The sequence below is a fragment of the Bos grunniens genome, chromosome 22 (assembly GCF_055505025.1).
Source record: "Bos grunniens cultivar Pamir isolate PY7600 chromosome 22, Bosgru_T2T1.0, whole genome shotgun sequence".
NCBI lineage: Eukaryota > Metazoa > Chordata > Mammalia > Artiodactyla > Bovidae > Bos > Bos grunniens.
The window spans coordinates 32736285-32753171 of record NC_141186.1 but is presented as its reverse complement, the minus strand read 5'-3'; the positions used below and the strand labels follow the sequence as shown (position 1 = coordinate 32753171).

Below are 16887 nucleotides of genomic sequence, written 5' to 3'. Positions count from 1 at the left end.
TTTATCTGGGCTTTCTGGTACCCCCTTACATCTTGCACTTGAGCAAGCATTTCACTCACTTTAACCTAATCCCAGCCCTGGTACTCAGTGAAAGTTAAATATTATTGGTACTTACCATTTTAATTTTATTGATAAAGTTTATAGTATTATTAAAAGTTATTAATAACAACTCCCTTGTATTCCACGTCCTTGAAAGTGTCATATTAGAAACAATAATGACAACAAACAATGATAAGCACTAGCTGTGTCCGAGGCACTGGGAGTTCATGGTTTTACTGAATCCTTACAATTTCATGCTGCAATTTTTATTTCTGTCTTATTGGAATATGATATTTTTAAAAAAATTTAACTTCCCCAAGAAGACATTGCTAATAAATCAAACTGTCGGGTGTTCGATTTTTTTTTTTTTCTGAAGGGCCTTTAAACCTGGTTTGTACATCCATTTGAATTCAGTGTTGTGAGGTGGCCCCATCAGAAATCTCCTGCCTGCAATAACCCATGCCAGCCTCTAGGTGTCCTCGTTGACCAATTTTGCCAACACCGGCGTTCTAGGCCAGAGGAAACTGTTTTAGGAAAGGTTTTCTCAGGGGTGCCCTTCCAGAAGAGCTTCATTCTGTACATATTGACAGACCCAACCAGGCCTAGCCTGGGAGGTTTCTGATATGAAGAAAGGCTTGTATTGAGCAGGGCCAAGCTCTCTCCACACAGAGGTGTAAGACCTATGTCCCTAGCATACCATCCCCAAAAGCTTTTCATACATCTGTCCCACCTGCCCTTGGACTGAGGACTGGCAAGTAAGGCTGCCCAGTGTCCCATGTCTATGGGACATATTCTGTGTGGAATTATTTTGGTTGGTGTCCCTTATTGATTTTTTTATATCAGGATACCCCAAATGTCCTATATGCAGCTTTTTTTTCCCTCCCCCAATAAATCAGAGCTATTTTACAAATTTAACTGGGCATCCTGCATTTGCTAAATCTGGCCACCCTCCTAACTGGCTTGTTTGCACTCTTATACACATGAAAAGGCAGGTACCAGTCTCTGAGCCAGCAGCAGGCTCAAGCCCAGGGTGAAGCAGCCAGGGCACTCACTCTCAGGCTCTTTAAACTATACCCTGCCTTAGGCCTGGCCTTGCAGGAGGGCTCTGACTGAAAGGTCAGGAAAACATCTTAATCGGTTTGACTTCTTGGGGTAATCTTTATGCAGCCTCCTTCCAGTGTACAACAGCGGGGCACGAATTCGTAATTTTCAAATGTTCTACTGAATGCATTTGTGAACTGCAATCCAAGCCTGCATGCTTTCTTGATACGTAACTTGGGCAAACTACTCAGTTTCCTCGAGCTTTTGTTTGCGATTAATACTTGCAAACTTGCTCTGAGGATTAAATAGGAGAAAAAAAAAAATTCCATATGCTCCCGACAGTACTTCAGACCTATGATGAATTGTTTCAATAGTGTTGTCATTTCAGTGGTTAAACTAAGAAAGTGCAAATCCTCTGAACCCCAACTTTCTAGACACTCTAATCCTTAACATCACCACCACCTTTCTTTCGGGGGATAATTTATATTATGAAGCATCTGCTGGGGACTAGATTTTGTGCTGAGCTGTTTATGTGCATTATCTTTTCTGTTTTTCTTGCTACTCTATTTATTGTTTCTTTTGTCTTAAAAGGTATCAAAACTGCCTGGATCGGTCACTTCTTTGAGTCTGGTTTTTTTTTTTTTTTCTCATTTTGTACTGGAATATAGGCGATTAACAATATTGTGATAGTTGAACAGTGAAGGGACTCAGCCATATGTATACATGTTTCCGTTCTCCCCCAAACGCTCCTCCCATCCAGGCTGCCAAACAACACTGAACAGAGTCGCAGGTTCTGTACAGTAGGTCCTCGTTGGTATGCGCGTTATCTTGTTCAGCCCACAAAATACCCTTGCGTGATGTGTCCTAGACAGGAAACTGAGGCCCAGGGAGGTTAGGAAATGACCCTTGATCATACAACCAGACAGCCGTCACGTTGGGATTGGTTCCAAGCCCGGCAGCGTGTCTCCAGATCTGCCTGACTTCAAAGCCTGCATAAGCACTGCTTTATAGAGATGGTGATGTCTGCCCAGACAACCACTATCAGCTCCCAGGAAGGCTTCTTTAATGCTAATTGAAGGGCTGCTGAGAATGCCCTTCCCACTTTTGGGGCTGTCAGTCTCCCTAAAGAGATCTTTCCCATTCTGGCTTTCCAACCTTTGATCTCCTTATGGCACCGTTTTCTCACGAACTTGAGGAGAGGATGATATAAAGAATGGTTTTCCGGGAAAAGTTCTGTTTGTGCTAGGAGGGAGCAGTGCGGTTAGGAGGTTACAAAGCTAGTCTAATTCATAGGACTTTCCAGCCATGTCACGCCTGCAGCTCAGTTGTGTCTGACTCCTTGCAGCCCACCAGGCTCCTTTCTCCATGGGATTTCCCAGGCAAAAATACTGGAGTGGGTTGTCATTTCCTTCTCCAGGGATCTTTCTGATCCAGGGATTGAACCTGCGGCTTCTACACTGGCAGGTGGATTTTTTTTTTTTTTTTTTAACCACTGAGCCACTAGGGAAGCCTAGGACTTTCCAGTGCATTCCTTAAATGCCTTTGCTTTCCTCCTCCACCCTTCGTGCAGAGGTAATTCTTGCCCAGTTGGTTTTTAACTAGCCCTTCAATTAGGCATATCCTCAAGCCACACCCTGATCAGAAAGAAGTGTCTGAATTGCACATCCTGAAAACTCACAAACTGCAGACTGCCCTGGACTGTCCTTTGCGCTGTTATTTTCACCATGCTATTCCGATTTGCATCCCTCCCACTGGCCACTCTTTCTCTTCCCCAGGCTGACTCCTCCTGTTCGCTCCTTCTCTTACTTTTTCATTTCTTTTGGCTTCCACTAAATGAAGGTGCTTGGTGAGCAGTCCCTATTTATTAATATCACGGCAATAGACAGCAGAAGTTTTGGAGTCAGAAGTAGGTATGAATTTTGGGTTTACGACTTACTTTCTGCGTGGTCAAGCCACCAAGGCCACGTAATCTTCTTGAATCTCTTTATATCATTTTCTTTTCTTCTTTTTTTGGCCGTGCTGTGTGGCTTGCAGCATGTGATTAGCTCCTGGACTAGTGATTAAACTTGTGCCCTCAGTAGTGAAAGCTCAGAGTCCTGTTAGGGAAACCATTAACTGAAACTGCCCACCCTGGCCAGGCACCATACTAACCACTTGTATGAGTTAGCTTAAACAGGGGGTCCTGATAAGGAATGCAGAACAAGGTAGCGACAACTAGAAGAATTTGGGAAACCTCATAAGGAAAGAGGAAAGGGTGGTCCCAAAGTCCTACTAACCTCCCAGAACTACTCTCACTGGAATCCATCTTGCTGAGACATGCATGCACGCACATGCAGATGCACGCACGCATGCGTCACCAGGAAGGACCCCGAGTCACGGTAATTGGCCAGAGACAACTGAAACTAACCTGGTTACCTTAAAACTGGAGGCTGCAAGCTCCATGGCAGAGCTGTTCTCAGGGGTGCACTTACCATGCTGCTCTCTTCCCCGGGCGCCCGCACCCCACCCCCATTAAGTCTCTTGCTTTCTCAGCACGTGTGTCTCCTGGAACAATTCGTTTCTGACTGTCAGACAAGCGCCCACTCTCGGGCCCTGGAAGGGGGTCCCTCTTTCTGCGACATAACCACTAGACCACCAGGGAACTCCTTTAAATCCTTTTTCTGGGATAAGACGACTTCTGTCACACAATTGAAGAAAGGATTAAACGAAGTAATGTGTTGTAACAGTCCATCGTTGCAACAATGGCAAGAGCTCAAAAAAGACAGCTTTATTACCTATATTTCTTTAATCCTGGAAAAAATCTGCCTTCCTATTCTTTCACTTTCTAAAACTGGTTAAATTTCTCCTAGCTTTTGGGGCCATGGCAAACGCCATAATGCCACTCTCCAAGGCCTAGGAGAGCTTCTTTTCCTTTTTGCTTAACTGGATCTTTTCTTACCAATCCCTAAAATCAGGCTTCAGCATCACTGCTAGAAAGGTCTCATGTCCCACAAAATAAGGTATTATTCACGTCCCCTTTCTTCTCACCACTCTTGGCCGCCATAGGACTAATGATCATTTTAAGCTACTCCAGCCGATCACTTTTGTTTCTCCCTCATTGCACTCTAAGGCTTCAGGAAGACATTGCATTTTCACATCAAAACTTTTGTACTGTACCGAAGAAAGGCATCATTTCAATTCTGAAAGTTCTTAAGGACTGACATTTGAACCTTTGTTCCTAAGAACAGGCTTTAATAGTTCAAAACAATTCTGGAATCTTTATTGCTTAACATTAAGCTTTTATGAATACAAAGACAGACCTTGGATACTTTCCTCAAATAGAGAAAAAAACATCCAGGAAAGTGAGGCAATTTTTTTCAATCCACCTTGTAAAACATACATCTTTATGAGGTAGATCAATATATACTGACAAAAAGTGAGGCCCAACATGTTTTGATGAAAAAAGTAAGCTCTAAAAGTGTACTTGTTATATGATGCTGTTTTTAAAGAAACTACTATAGGCATAGAAAAAAATCTGAACTGATACACAATAAATTAACAATTGTATCTGGTAATGCTGTTATAGGGCATGATGGTGCTTTTATGTTATATATTTGCTTCATGTTTGAACTTAAGATTTTTAAGATGAGGGTATGATATTTTGCAATAAAAACATATCAATTTGATATGTTGAAAAATTTACCTCTGTCACTTTTTGGTTATTAATAAATGTATCAATAATGTTTAGGAAGTGTTTTTCAAAAAAAGATGAGAGGAAAATCATAGAGCAGACCCACTGTGTCTTCAATTTCTGTATCTTCTTTTCGTAGTTGAGAGTCGAGTTTTTATTTTTTTCAAGGTATACCTGCAATTCTGAGCGTATCATTTCTTTAACAGGAAAATAAATGATACCTTATTTCAATGTAAAGTACTTGTACAGAAATACTAATCTCCCTATATTTCACTTCCCACGCCCCTTGCCCCATTGCATAGGATTAAAAGATAACAGAAATATATTCCTGAATGTAAAAGACCTGTTTGCCAGTCTGCAAAACTAGAAAGAATGACTTGTTACAAATAAACAACATTCATAAGATTAGGAAGCCTAAAAATTTGCGACGGTTATCCTCCATGAGGCAATAAACTACTGTATTTCACCCATTCTAAGACACAGTACTATTTTATATCTCACTAAGAAAGAAAAAAAAAATTGCTAATTCAACTATAACATGTTAGTAGTCAAAAGATGCACCCTGATTTTTGACGATGTAAGTATGAAAAAATGGCCATCTTGGAACCCATAAAATATAGTAATAATATCACTAAAATTCTGCAATCTTCACCAGCCTGATTACTTGAAGTAGAGCAATTTCAATTGCTTTGTGTGAGCCCTGAACATAAATGGAAAGATACATAAACATTTTCAGTAGCACACCTTCAATTTATTGACCTATGTAAAAAAAATAATAGGTCTAAAAAAGTCAGAACAGTAAAAGAATACGCAAAAGGGTATTTCTGTTTCTAGAAGGCTATACAAATATGGAAAAAGGAATAAGTTATTTGTTTGCATGTCTTTTTGTTTTCCAAATATCCCCCCCAAAACTTCATTTTTAATGATACAAATGACTAAGGACCAGTTTAACAAATCACCTTTATGTATATATTACATGCTTTGGAATATAGATAGAAAATGTCCCCAAAAAGTTGTTCAGAAACTTCTCTATTCACAATATAAACAAGAAACTTGTATAAAAGAGGGGGAAGGAGCACCTTCTGTGGAATTCTGAAGCAGAGTAAAGATGACAAAAAAGATCCATCTAGAATATGGAAATATTTGCTTAAAAAAAAAAAAAAAAAAACGAAAACTCCAAAACATCCTACAATAAACCATAGCAAATTAGTTCTTCCAAGGAAAGTATGAGGTAGTTTAGGCCTCATAATTAAATCTACTGCAGCTTGGAGGGTTTCGTTTTTGTTTTTAATGAGTAATCTTGCTTTTGTCACTTGGTGACTTAGAACTACCTGGGGAATCCAGACAATATGCTTATTTTTCAAATGTTCACAATTTTAAGGCACATAATTCGTAGAAAATGATGTGGGTTTTGTGTCTTTCTTTTTGTTGTTGCTGTTTTCCTTTATATTGTGTTAGGTTCTTTCGGTATCACCTTAAAATACTTTTCCAAACTCTTGGTTATAAAAACTTTCCATAGCAAGTCTGCCATTGCAATGACAGCCATGTTGGAGAGTTACCAGCCTGAAGAATATAGCTCATGCCGTTGGCATAGAAAGGAAAAAAGGAACTCAATGATATTGTACCTTAGAAAATTTCCAGGCAGAGTTTGTCAGTTACTCAGTGGGCTGCTTCATTTTCCCCAATCTGCTACCATAGTTATATTACAGGACAATACAGCCGTAAGTCTTTCCAGAACCCATTTTGTGGTGCTTATGAAAACCATCATTCTTGATAACAGCCTAAAAACATTTATACTCATTCAGAACTTCATGAAAATCCAGCTTCTCTTCAAGTAATTTTCCAATACTGTCTGAATTGTTCATGTCTGGGTAGACACAGTATGTAATTCTTCGTCAGCTCACAAATTCAAACTTTCCGATGGTGAGCAGTGACTAAACAGCTTGCAGCTTCCCTTCTCTCAGCATCCTGAATTGTGCTCTGAAGTTTCCCCTGTCCTCCTTTCCTTTGGGAGACCCTGCATGCACTTTTCACAGTTTTGAGGTCTGCCTTCAACCACTTTTGTTCCCTTAAAAGTGCTTGCTCTTGGTAAAGGCCAAGTCCTTGGCAAGGTTCACACGTGGCCTTGCCCTTGCTCTGTTAGGTGAGCATCTGGACTTGGACAGGCGGGATGTCATTCAAGGGCTTTGTGCGGCTTAGTGTGTGATTCCCTTCTGGGGCCAATGGAGTCCTCCTTTCCACCTCAGATGCCTTCAGGTTTCTAAAGCCTACGGCCTCCCAGGAAGACGAACACATTTTGCAAGGCACACGAGTGTGAGAACGCAGTGCTCGGTCAAGGGGCCCACCCACAGTTCAGACTAATGTTCCAGGCTTGGAGTCCTCGTGCCAGAAGAGCCTCTGCTCACTACTCCCCAGGCTGTCTTCCAGCCGGCTTCCATCTGTACCGTCCAGTTGACCGGTCTCTGTGTACGGTCTATGAAAGGAAACCAGAAAAGTTACACCTTGGGGTTATTTTTGTTCCCAGAGTACAAAGGTTACTACACTCAAAGAAATTAGTAGAAAACACAGTTAAGAAAACAGTTCAAAACTCCAAAATAAGGCAAGGGATGACTGTGCGCTTTTTTCAATGTCATACTAGAACATGGTCTAACAGGCCCATGCAAGGAGTATATATTTCTCTTGAGAGACAGACTTTTAAAAAAATATATATTTATTTATTCATCTGGCAGCATCGGGTCTTAGGTGCGTCATGCAGGATCCTTCACTGTGGGCATGGACTCTCCAGTTGTGGCATACAGGCTCTAGAGCGTGCGGGCTTCCGTACTTGTGGTAGGTGGGTTTAGCTGCTTCATGGTATGTGGGATCTTAACCCACATCCACTGCATTGCAGAGTGGATTCTTAACCACTGGACCGCCAGGAAACTCCCAAGAGACAGACTTGTCTAACTTTCATTTACCATGGATGAGTACCAAGATTAAGTTACATGTTAACTTGGGGGGGTTCTGTACAGAAGAAATACACATTAACCCCCTGTCTAGTAAAAAGATTATGGTCATAGTTTTATTGCCCAGTAGGATATTAACTGCTTTTGTGTCAACTGCAGGAATCTTATCTCGGTACTCTCTCTTTTGGTGTGTGGAATTCAGTCTTTTGAATTCTCTGGGAATAGCTTTACCATTCTGTTAGTTCTCTCATGAAGGAGTTAAATAAATCTTTCACATACCCTCATTTTCTGTTTGTGTGAGAGTAGTATTTTCGATTTTTGAAGTGTTTTTGACAGTCACCCTTTAAGCATTCTTCAAATTAAGAGACATATACTAGATGTTTTTCTTGGAAACAAAGGAGTATATTTAAAGGGAGGCAAGGGTACCTTGGGACATTTTACATCCCTAGGGTGTATGGGTCAGGTGTAAATTAAAACAGCATCACATAAGATCACGGGCCCATTTGGAAGGTATTAAATACATCCAAATGAGGGCATCCTGTTATACACACCGTTCCAATAAGCAAAACCTCATTCCTGTAACAGGAGGTTAGAATAGGTTAGATAGTTAGTAGTTTTCTTTTTATTTTAAATCTCAGTGTCCTTTAGTACAGGTGAATAGAAAGTCCTTTGGAAAAGCGCTTTGGAAAGAAACACTATGCAAAGCCAGGTATTTAGTGGGTTTTTCTTTTTTTTTTTTTGGTAATACAAAAACAAAGGCAGATATCTGTAACTTCACACATCAGTCAGAACAGGCAAAGCTCCTGCTATGCAAGAAGCAACACACGGACTGGAGGCACTGTACTTACTACAGCTGGCTACACTTAAAAGAGAATTTATAACTGATCTCATTTCTGGAGACACAACCATTCTCCGGGACAGAAGCCCTTGGTTTTGCCTAGTAATAGAGTTTGATAAGGAAGGGGATAGGAAATGGAAAACAGGAAGTGAAAGAAAAAAAATCATTTTAAAACAGTTTGGAGTAGCAGAGCCAAGAATTTGACACATACTAGTAGCATAAGAGACTTCAACATTTCTAACTTTGGAAAGTTTATGCTGCTGACAGTTGTACTACATCATATAAGGAAAAAAATTATTGGTATCAATTTGCAGCTTTCTTTCACATTATTAAGCTCTGGACACTCAGGAAATACATAATACATGCTTCATTTTAAAAAACAAACTCATCTATGACTCAATATTTCAAATCTTTAAGGGCAGATCTAAAGCTTTTATCTTTATCTTGAAACCCAACTTTTCTGTTATTTAAAAATTATATTGTCATAAAAAGCATGTGATTTTAGAGCAAATTTCTAAAGCTTTATGGAGGATTGTTATCATACGTGGCTTATTAATAGGTCGAGTTATATTGATCAGACTGTTTCATAATAAAAATAAAATCCTAAACCGACAAATGGGTAGCAATAAGCATTTCCATAACTCTCTGTGATAGGAGGGTAAGTTGGCAAATCTTTCTAGAAAGCAGGGGTTTAAAAAATATGTTTTTCAATTTGATCCATTAAACCAACTTTCTGGAATATATCCTAAGGAAATAATCTGGAATTGAGACAAATATTCAGCTCAAAGATTCTCAAAGGCATTACTTACAATTAAAAAAAAAGAAAGGAAATTTAGAAGTCATTTAAAATCAAACTATGGGGAATTGTTAAATAAATACATAAAGTATTTACTGAGTGGAATACCATATTGGTCACATAAAACAATGCTTAAAGAGATTTTTTTTTAAAGGAATATACATGTTGAGATATTAAGTAAAAAATTGGGGTGTAGAATTTCATGTATAATGAAGGATATAAAATTGTATATATGATATCATTATGACCATGTTAAAAATGAGTACAGAAAAATGGGGGACATGTGCCAGAAATGTTACTAGCTAATATCTCTAGATGGTGGAATTATGGGTAGATTATGTCCTACTTATTTATTCCTTTATTATTTTCCTAGTTTCTACAATGAGCTCATATTCTGTGCACATGCACACACACACTAGGGATCTTTAAATAGTTTCTAATTTCCTGTATATCATGCCCCTCTGACACCAGACGCTGTTATCAGGCCCTCTTGGGCTGGCTGAAGTAGGTGGATAAACTTCGTAAAAATAGATACTCTCTTAAAATGTTTAACACTTCTTGAGTCCAATAAAAGTGGTGTTTAGGATATTAGAACCGTCTTATGCCCTGAATGGTTTGTTTTATATAGTTTCTAATTCAGTTAACAAAAAGTGAAAGTATGCCAAGAGGAAAATTACTTGCAAATGTATTATACAAAGTGATTAGAACTGAATTGAAAAAATTCAGCTCAAATTTTGGGCCAAAGTCTTCCTGCTCCTCATGCATTTACAAGCATTATTTACAGAACTCCAAGCTATCTGATGTCCTCTGAAGTATATTTTCATTAAAATTCTATTTTGAGCATACCCTTTGTTGAGTTGAGACAATTGGCCTGATATTTTAAGCCAAGAAAAACTTTAGCTAAATATGGAGAAGAAAAACAAGTCTTTTGGGGTTAAATATCTCCAATTTGCTTATAACACTGAGTGCTTTAATAAGAAAGTAACCTCAAACTCACCAATATTCACCTTTAAAAAGTTACAGTCTATGGAAGCCTCCTATGCCTGAAGTAATCTGACTTAGAGAAAGCAAAATTAAACTTTTCTTGAAACAAAACCAGAAAGTGCTTTACTTCTTCTTAGCACCAGGGGTACAGATTCTATTCTGTGAGAAAGTGATTGAGAAAAACAAAAGCTTCCATTTTAACTCCTCCCATGTATGCAAAGAACTGAAAAACATAATCCAGAGTTTGCAACCTTTTTAAAAAACCACATTTTAACAAACTCCCCTTGTCTATTCCCTCTAAATGTTTACAAAGGAGACACTCGGGACAGCTGGCTGCGTCTGCTGCTGCTTAATGAACACAGGGGCAGACACAAAAAGGCAGCAAATGTTCGAAATCTAGCCCACCAACTGTCTAGGAGGAATGAACAGCGTTTTCTGGCATAGAGAGATTTTTCCCTGCCAGGTTCCAAGAGAGTCTTAAACGGGTATATCAATAATACAGTTTCAAGTACAGCAATTAAAAAGAACCCTTCAGACACAGAACTTAAAGTATAGAATTCTAAGAGGGTCAAATTTGAATCAGCGGGATTAAATATTAACAAACTTCTTCTTAAAGGGCTAGGTATTTTTAGCTTTGTTGGCCATAAGATCTCTGCTGCAACTACTCCCTTCTGCCCTTCTAAGTACAGAAACAGCCATAGGCACCAAGTGAATGAATGAGCATGTCTAGTTTTCCAATAAAACTTTACTTATAAACATAGGTGGCAGCTGATTTTAGACTACAATCTGCCAACCCTTGAGCTAGATTACTTAGCGTTCATAAAATAAAACTGGATTCCTGAATTCTTTAGATCAGGAAAAGGGTAATAAAATTTTTGAGCACTGCTTTCTTACCTGCCTGGAGAGGGTAAAGGATTATAGATGTTGCTATAGCAGCTGGTGTAGGAAGAATGTGCCGGGATCTCGTATTCGGATAGCCCTAAGGTTATCTGGGTCCTCCAGTTCCCAGAAGCATTTGTGGAAGACACTAGAAATAAAAATGAAAAGAGACAAAATTAGTGGGACTATTCAAAGTGAGAACTGTTTGGGTCATTTATATGCATGTTATAATCAGCTGCATGCAAAGTCAATCTTAAAAACCAGTGTTTGGAATCAAGAGAGTTGCTATTCCAATTTGGTCACTTATTGGCCACGTGACCTTGGGCAAACAGTTTGTCCTCTTTAAGCCTCAGTTTCTTCATCTGTAAATATGGGGGACAATATAAATATATTCTGTACAGGACAGTATCAGGATTAAAAAAGCTAGTTAGTGCAAATATTTAGCACTGTGCCTAGCAATAAATGGTAGCTATTATTATTATAAATGTGAGTAAAGTTAATTGAAAGATACACTATTAAAAAAAACCAAAAGACAAGCCAGAAAAAACAGTTTTCATATACTAAAAGAATTTTCCCAGTCTCCCAGTAAGGCTATGGTGGCTGGATAGCCTGATAGGCTTCAATTGTAAAGGTAAGACGACAAGTCTTACCTTGTCAATTCTGTACATTGTCAATTCAATACAAGTCAATTCTATACATTGACTTCTTGAAACTTGCGGGTTCTTCACCCAAAGGTGGTATCAACCACCAGTAGGATCAAGGCACGTTTTTGCCTTTTAAAAAATGTTTGGGATTGAGGTATGGGGAAGGTAAATAGTATAGGAAAGATTTCAGGAAGAAGAGATTTAGTTCTTCTGAGGGACTAATCTAGAACAAGACAAGGATCTAAATAAAAAGGAATGAAATAATGCTATTTACAGCAACATGGATGCAACCAGAGATTATCATACTAGTGAAATTATAAAGACAAATATCATATGATATCACTTATATGTGGAATCTAAAAAAATAATACAAATGAATTTACTTATAAAATAAACAGACTCACAGACAGAGAAGACAAACTTATGGTTACCAAGGGTGAATGGTGGGCATGAGGGATAAAATAGGAATCTGGGAATAACATATATATACTACTGTGTGTAAAACAGAAAAACAACAAAGATTTATTATATATATATAGCACAGGGAACTATTCAATATTAGATAATAACCTATATAGGCAAAGCATCTGAATATATATACACATATCAGAGATCAGATCAGATCAGATCAGTCGCTCAGTCGTGTCGGACTCTTTGCTACCCCATGAATCGCAGCACGCCAGGCCTCCTAAGCATAAATACACATATGCATATATAACTAAATAACATTGCTAAATGCCTAAAACTAACACAACACTGTAAATCGACTACACTTCAATTAAAAATTTTTTCTTTAAAAATGGTAAAAAACAAGATAAAAAAATAAAGCAAGGGCATAATACGGGAGCAAAACCCAGTGAATGCCCCATTGCTGGGCATTTGCTGTCCTGTCTCAATACCTTGGCCACCTGATGCAAACAGCAGACTCATTGGAAAAGACCCTGATGCTAGGTAAGATTTAAGGCAGAAGGAGAAGAGGGCGATAGACTATGAGAAGGTTAGATGGTATCACCAATTCAATGGACATGAACTTGGGCAAACTCCAGAATATCGTGAGGCACAGGGAAGCATGCAGTCCATGGGTTTGCAAAGAGCTGGACACAACTTGGCGACTGAACAACAACTCTAAAATGAGCCCTGCTCCATGCCTCTGTGCACAATGCCATGCACGTCACCCAAGACTCAAAAGCCCCACCCTGCTCCTGGAGCCTTTCAGCTCCCCTCTGATTCCTGTTCCTGGTGGCCAACCTCCTCCTCTCTTTTATAACCACAAAGCACATGTGGTAAGTGTGAGACTAACACACTTCAAAACTCATCCGTAGTCCTGGATGCCACAAGGATTTGACTCAGGATGTAAAAGTCCCACTTCCAGGAAGGTTTCATAACTCTAAGTCAGGCGGTGAGGCGTGGTGGTTGGGATATCAGAGCAGTAATAGAATTCCTATGGGCAGGGTCATTTAAGCACTCTAAGCCAGAAGTGCCTCATCTGTAAGATTAGGGTAATAATAATAAGCATAGCAACAGCACTCATCACACAGAATTGTTGCATACACTTAGTGGCAGAGTACACATAAAGTGCTGAAAAGGCCGGGTGGCACAGCGTTAAATCGCCAATAAATGGTGGCTGTCCTGACTACTAAAACTGAGTCAACTCGGAGAGCCTTTAGGTGGCTAGAAGGGATTACAAAACCCGACTGATTCGGCCAATTCATCAGAAACTTCTCTTTCCATGAGAATGATGCGTGCTTGTTGAAACATATTTCCTCAGCTATAAAATGTAGACAGGAATGAGGAAAATTCCAAAAGGCAATTCTGAGAGCACTGATTCCATCCCCCTAATTCCTTAAAAACGTGATGCTTTTTGGCCCATGGGGCCAAAATTGAGCTGCATATCAGAAAGGCTCACACCAGGAAGTGTTATCTCCATTCTCACCTTTGCCCTAGTCCTGAGCCAAAGGCCAGGAATGTTGAAATTTCTGAGTTACACCTGCTTCTCCCTGGCCTCAATGGTTGAAGTGATGATGGGGTAGATTTACCCCAGCCCTGTGCCCTGATGACCATCCACATGTGTCTCAGCCCTCATTCTTTAGTTTCTGCAAGTTTCTCATGTCACACCCTGAACCTGAAGGGCAAGAAAGGCCTTCTCTACATCAGAGCCACAAATAAGAAGTAAGTACAGGAGGCTTTTCATGTTAGATGTGGTAATAAGCAGGAAAGTCCAAAGTCTCGCACAAATAGCAGAACACTAGAACCCAAACAGAAATCTCCATGGAAATGCCTCTTGTCAACATTAGGAAACTTTTAAAGGAACAGTTTTCACTGATGACCACACAGTGATTCAAGAATCCCTGAGCTATGTCTCACTAAGGTGTCATGCTTGAGAGGGGGGCAAGATGCACGACCTCAGTTTTTTTTCACACAGTTCCTGTTTCTTAGAGCTTTAACACTGCTTAACACTCATACATTCCTCTGGTTGCTAACTAAACCGTGAACTCATCCAGGCCAGGAAATGGCTCTAAACCGACTCCTCAGCATCTTGGACATGCCTGCTCGTTTGCTGAAGAAGTGAAATGCTCACAGCCTCTCCTTTTAGGCCCCCATTTCTTTCCTTAAAGTACCTAGCACAGCTGGAGGTTTGCAGGTAAGTCCTCCAGCAGTAACAGTGGAGGTAGGGACAAAAGTCAACGCATGGAGAGAATGCCTTTAATCAAAATGATCTTTGAAAGTCCCTTAGATCAGCCATAATGTGGAGTATATATGATTACTGAATTGAGTCAAGACCTGCACAATACTTAGAACAGTGCCAGGAACAGTGCTTAGTAAATGCCAGCTCCAGTGAGGTTTAGAAGTCTCATGCATGGACCAGAGAATTCAGAATGAACTGCCTTTTGGTGATCCAGTTCCTCATGGTGATCAAGAAAGGATGTATAATCCTGATGGTTTTCTGCTTACCTAAAGGGTTTATGCTATTCTTTTAATATACCAAATCTCTATGCCATAAATATATTTATTGAAAGAAAGTTAATTTACAATGTTGTGTTAGTTTCAGGGGTACAGCCCAGAAATTTAGTGCACACATACACACACACACACATCAGGCTTCCCTGGTGGCTCAGACAGTAAAAAATGCAGGAGACCCGGCTTCAGTCCCTGGGTTGGGCAGATCCCCTGGAGAAGGGAATGGCAACCCACTCCAGGATTCTTGCCTGGAGCATTCCATAGACAGAGTAGCCTGGGAAGCTAGTCCATGGGGTGGCAAAGTCAGACATGACTGAGCGACTAACACTTTCACTTTTCATATATATTTATTAGTGTTATTATTTCTTTCTCAGAATATTTTCCCTTATAGGTTATTAATTAAATATGGAGCAGTGTTTCCTCTGCTATCCAGTAGGCCCTTGTTAGTTATCTATTTTATATACAGCAGCATGTATTTGATAATCCCAATGCCCAGAACACTTTAGAGAGATGTGCCTGTCAGTGGAAGACCCAGAAAAGATAAAAATACACGAAAGCCCCCAACCCAGGAAAGGTTTGTTAGACTTGAATCTGCCTCTCCATCCAATGGCTACGCTTGTCTGACCTTGGGTCCTGCTCTCATGCACCCTTGAGGAGGGTGGTTTGGGGTGGGGGTGGGGCAGGAACAGGGGCACATGAGGAAGATGCAATCTGGGTACCATTCTTACCTGAGGAGTAGGAAGACGCACGGCTGCTCGGAGAACAGGGGACCTGCAGCCCGGCAAAGCCCAGGCTTCTCTGCGAGCCCCTGTCTGAGTCAAAGCTAGTCTGTGTGCTGTGGGCCTGCTCCTTCTGCCCAGAGGCCCGCTGGTACCAGCCTCGCAGGTGCTCTGCCACTAAGGCTTTGTGGATGTTTTTGGTGATGTGCTCTGACTTGGCGGCAGCCTTCCGCGGCAGCCGGAGTGTGGCGTACGGATTATGGGGCACCCGGTCGACCTCGTCCTCGTGAAAGGACCTGCTGCAGTCCCTTGGGCGGTCGTATCCGTAGTGGGCGGACGACCGGTAGGAAGGATTCACACTGTACTGTCCCTCCGTGTCGTTCTCGTAGACGTAGCCGCCGGCGTAATAGAGGTCACACTCCGCGTAGGGCGTGTACCCGGCAATGTAGCAGCTGGAAGAAGGCTGCTCCTGACTCTTGGGGTAGACGCCATTCCTCAGACTATCCTTGTGTGCTAGGTTGGGCATGCTTCCCGAATTGGAAGTCGAGGCGTTCTGTTTCTTGGACCTTCTGCGACCCCGGGAGCGAGTGTCCAGCGTCTGGGTGGTGTAATAGGGGCCGGCCACGGGCGTGGTGCAGTAATACTCCGTGCTCGACTGGCTGGTGTAGGAAGATCCGTCATCCAAGACTTCAGTGCTGCTGCTTCTTTGGGATTTGGAGAGGGAGAAAAATGGCTTTTCGTGGTCCATCTCCGAGAGCAGGTGAGACTGAGACTCGAGGCTTCCACTCCGCTGGCGGCAGTGCTGAGATGAAGGCTCAGGTCTGAAAGAAGAAAGAGAGGCAAGCTTGCTGAGGACAAAGAAGGAAAGGAGGACTGACATAAGGGAAAAGGACATCATGTCGAATGAGTTGATAGCTCTTGAACTGCAATAGGACTTTTTTAGGTTTCCAAAGCTGCCCGACAACAGAATTCAATGGGTTCACATGGTCAAAATGAGAAAAGAAACAGGTTCCATCAATTGGGCAGTCCATATTCCTCTTTGAAAACAGAGAGGCTAAACCGATGATGGACAACCTGCATCAAGGCCTAAGAAAAACCCACATGTCTTTGGAGGGTCCTTTTTCCCAACAGGATAGCAGGGTACATAGACTAGGGTGATGGCAGCATTCATGGGGTTCAGTTCAGTTGAGTCACTCAGTCGTGTCCAACTCTACGACCCTGTGAACAGCAGCACGCCAGGCCTCCCTGTCCATCACCAACTCCTGGAGTTCACTCAAAACCAGGTCCATCGAGTGGATGATGGGGGTTGGGGGGGCCAAAGCCTGGCCAGGCTACTGGAGATCTCTGGGTTAACTCATGGCTCCATCACTTCCC

General features: G+C 41.0%; 1 protein-coding gene across 14 annotated transcripts in view; it reads right to left on the bottom strand.

The window, feature by feature from the left end:
* Nucleotides 1–5479: 5479 nt before the first annotated feature.
* FRMD4B (FERM domain containing 4B) overlaps nucleotides 5480–16887 on the bottom strand; it is a 358959-nt gene continuing 347551 nt past the window's right edge. For 13 of the 14 annotated variants that reach the window (XM_086366868.1, XM_086366871.1, XM_086366869.1 and 10 more), the window contains 3 exons: nucleotides 15523–16334; nucleotides 11208–11340; nucleotides 5480–7223 (listed from right to left, as the gene is read on the bottom strand). In XM_086366868.1, coding sequence (XP_086222994.1) covers nucleotides 7103–7223; nucleotides 11208–11340; nucleotides 15523–16334 — 1066 coding nt within the window. In that variant the 3' untranslated portion in view covers nucleotides 5480–7102. Of the gene's footprint in view, nucleotides 7224–8543; nucleotides 8633–11207; nucleotides 11341–15522; nucleotides 16335–16887 lie in introns of all 14 variants that reach the window. The other variant, XM_086366878.1, reaches the window with a different exon arrangement.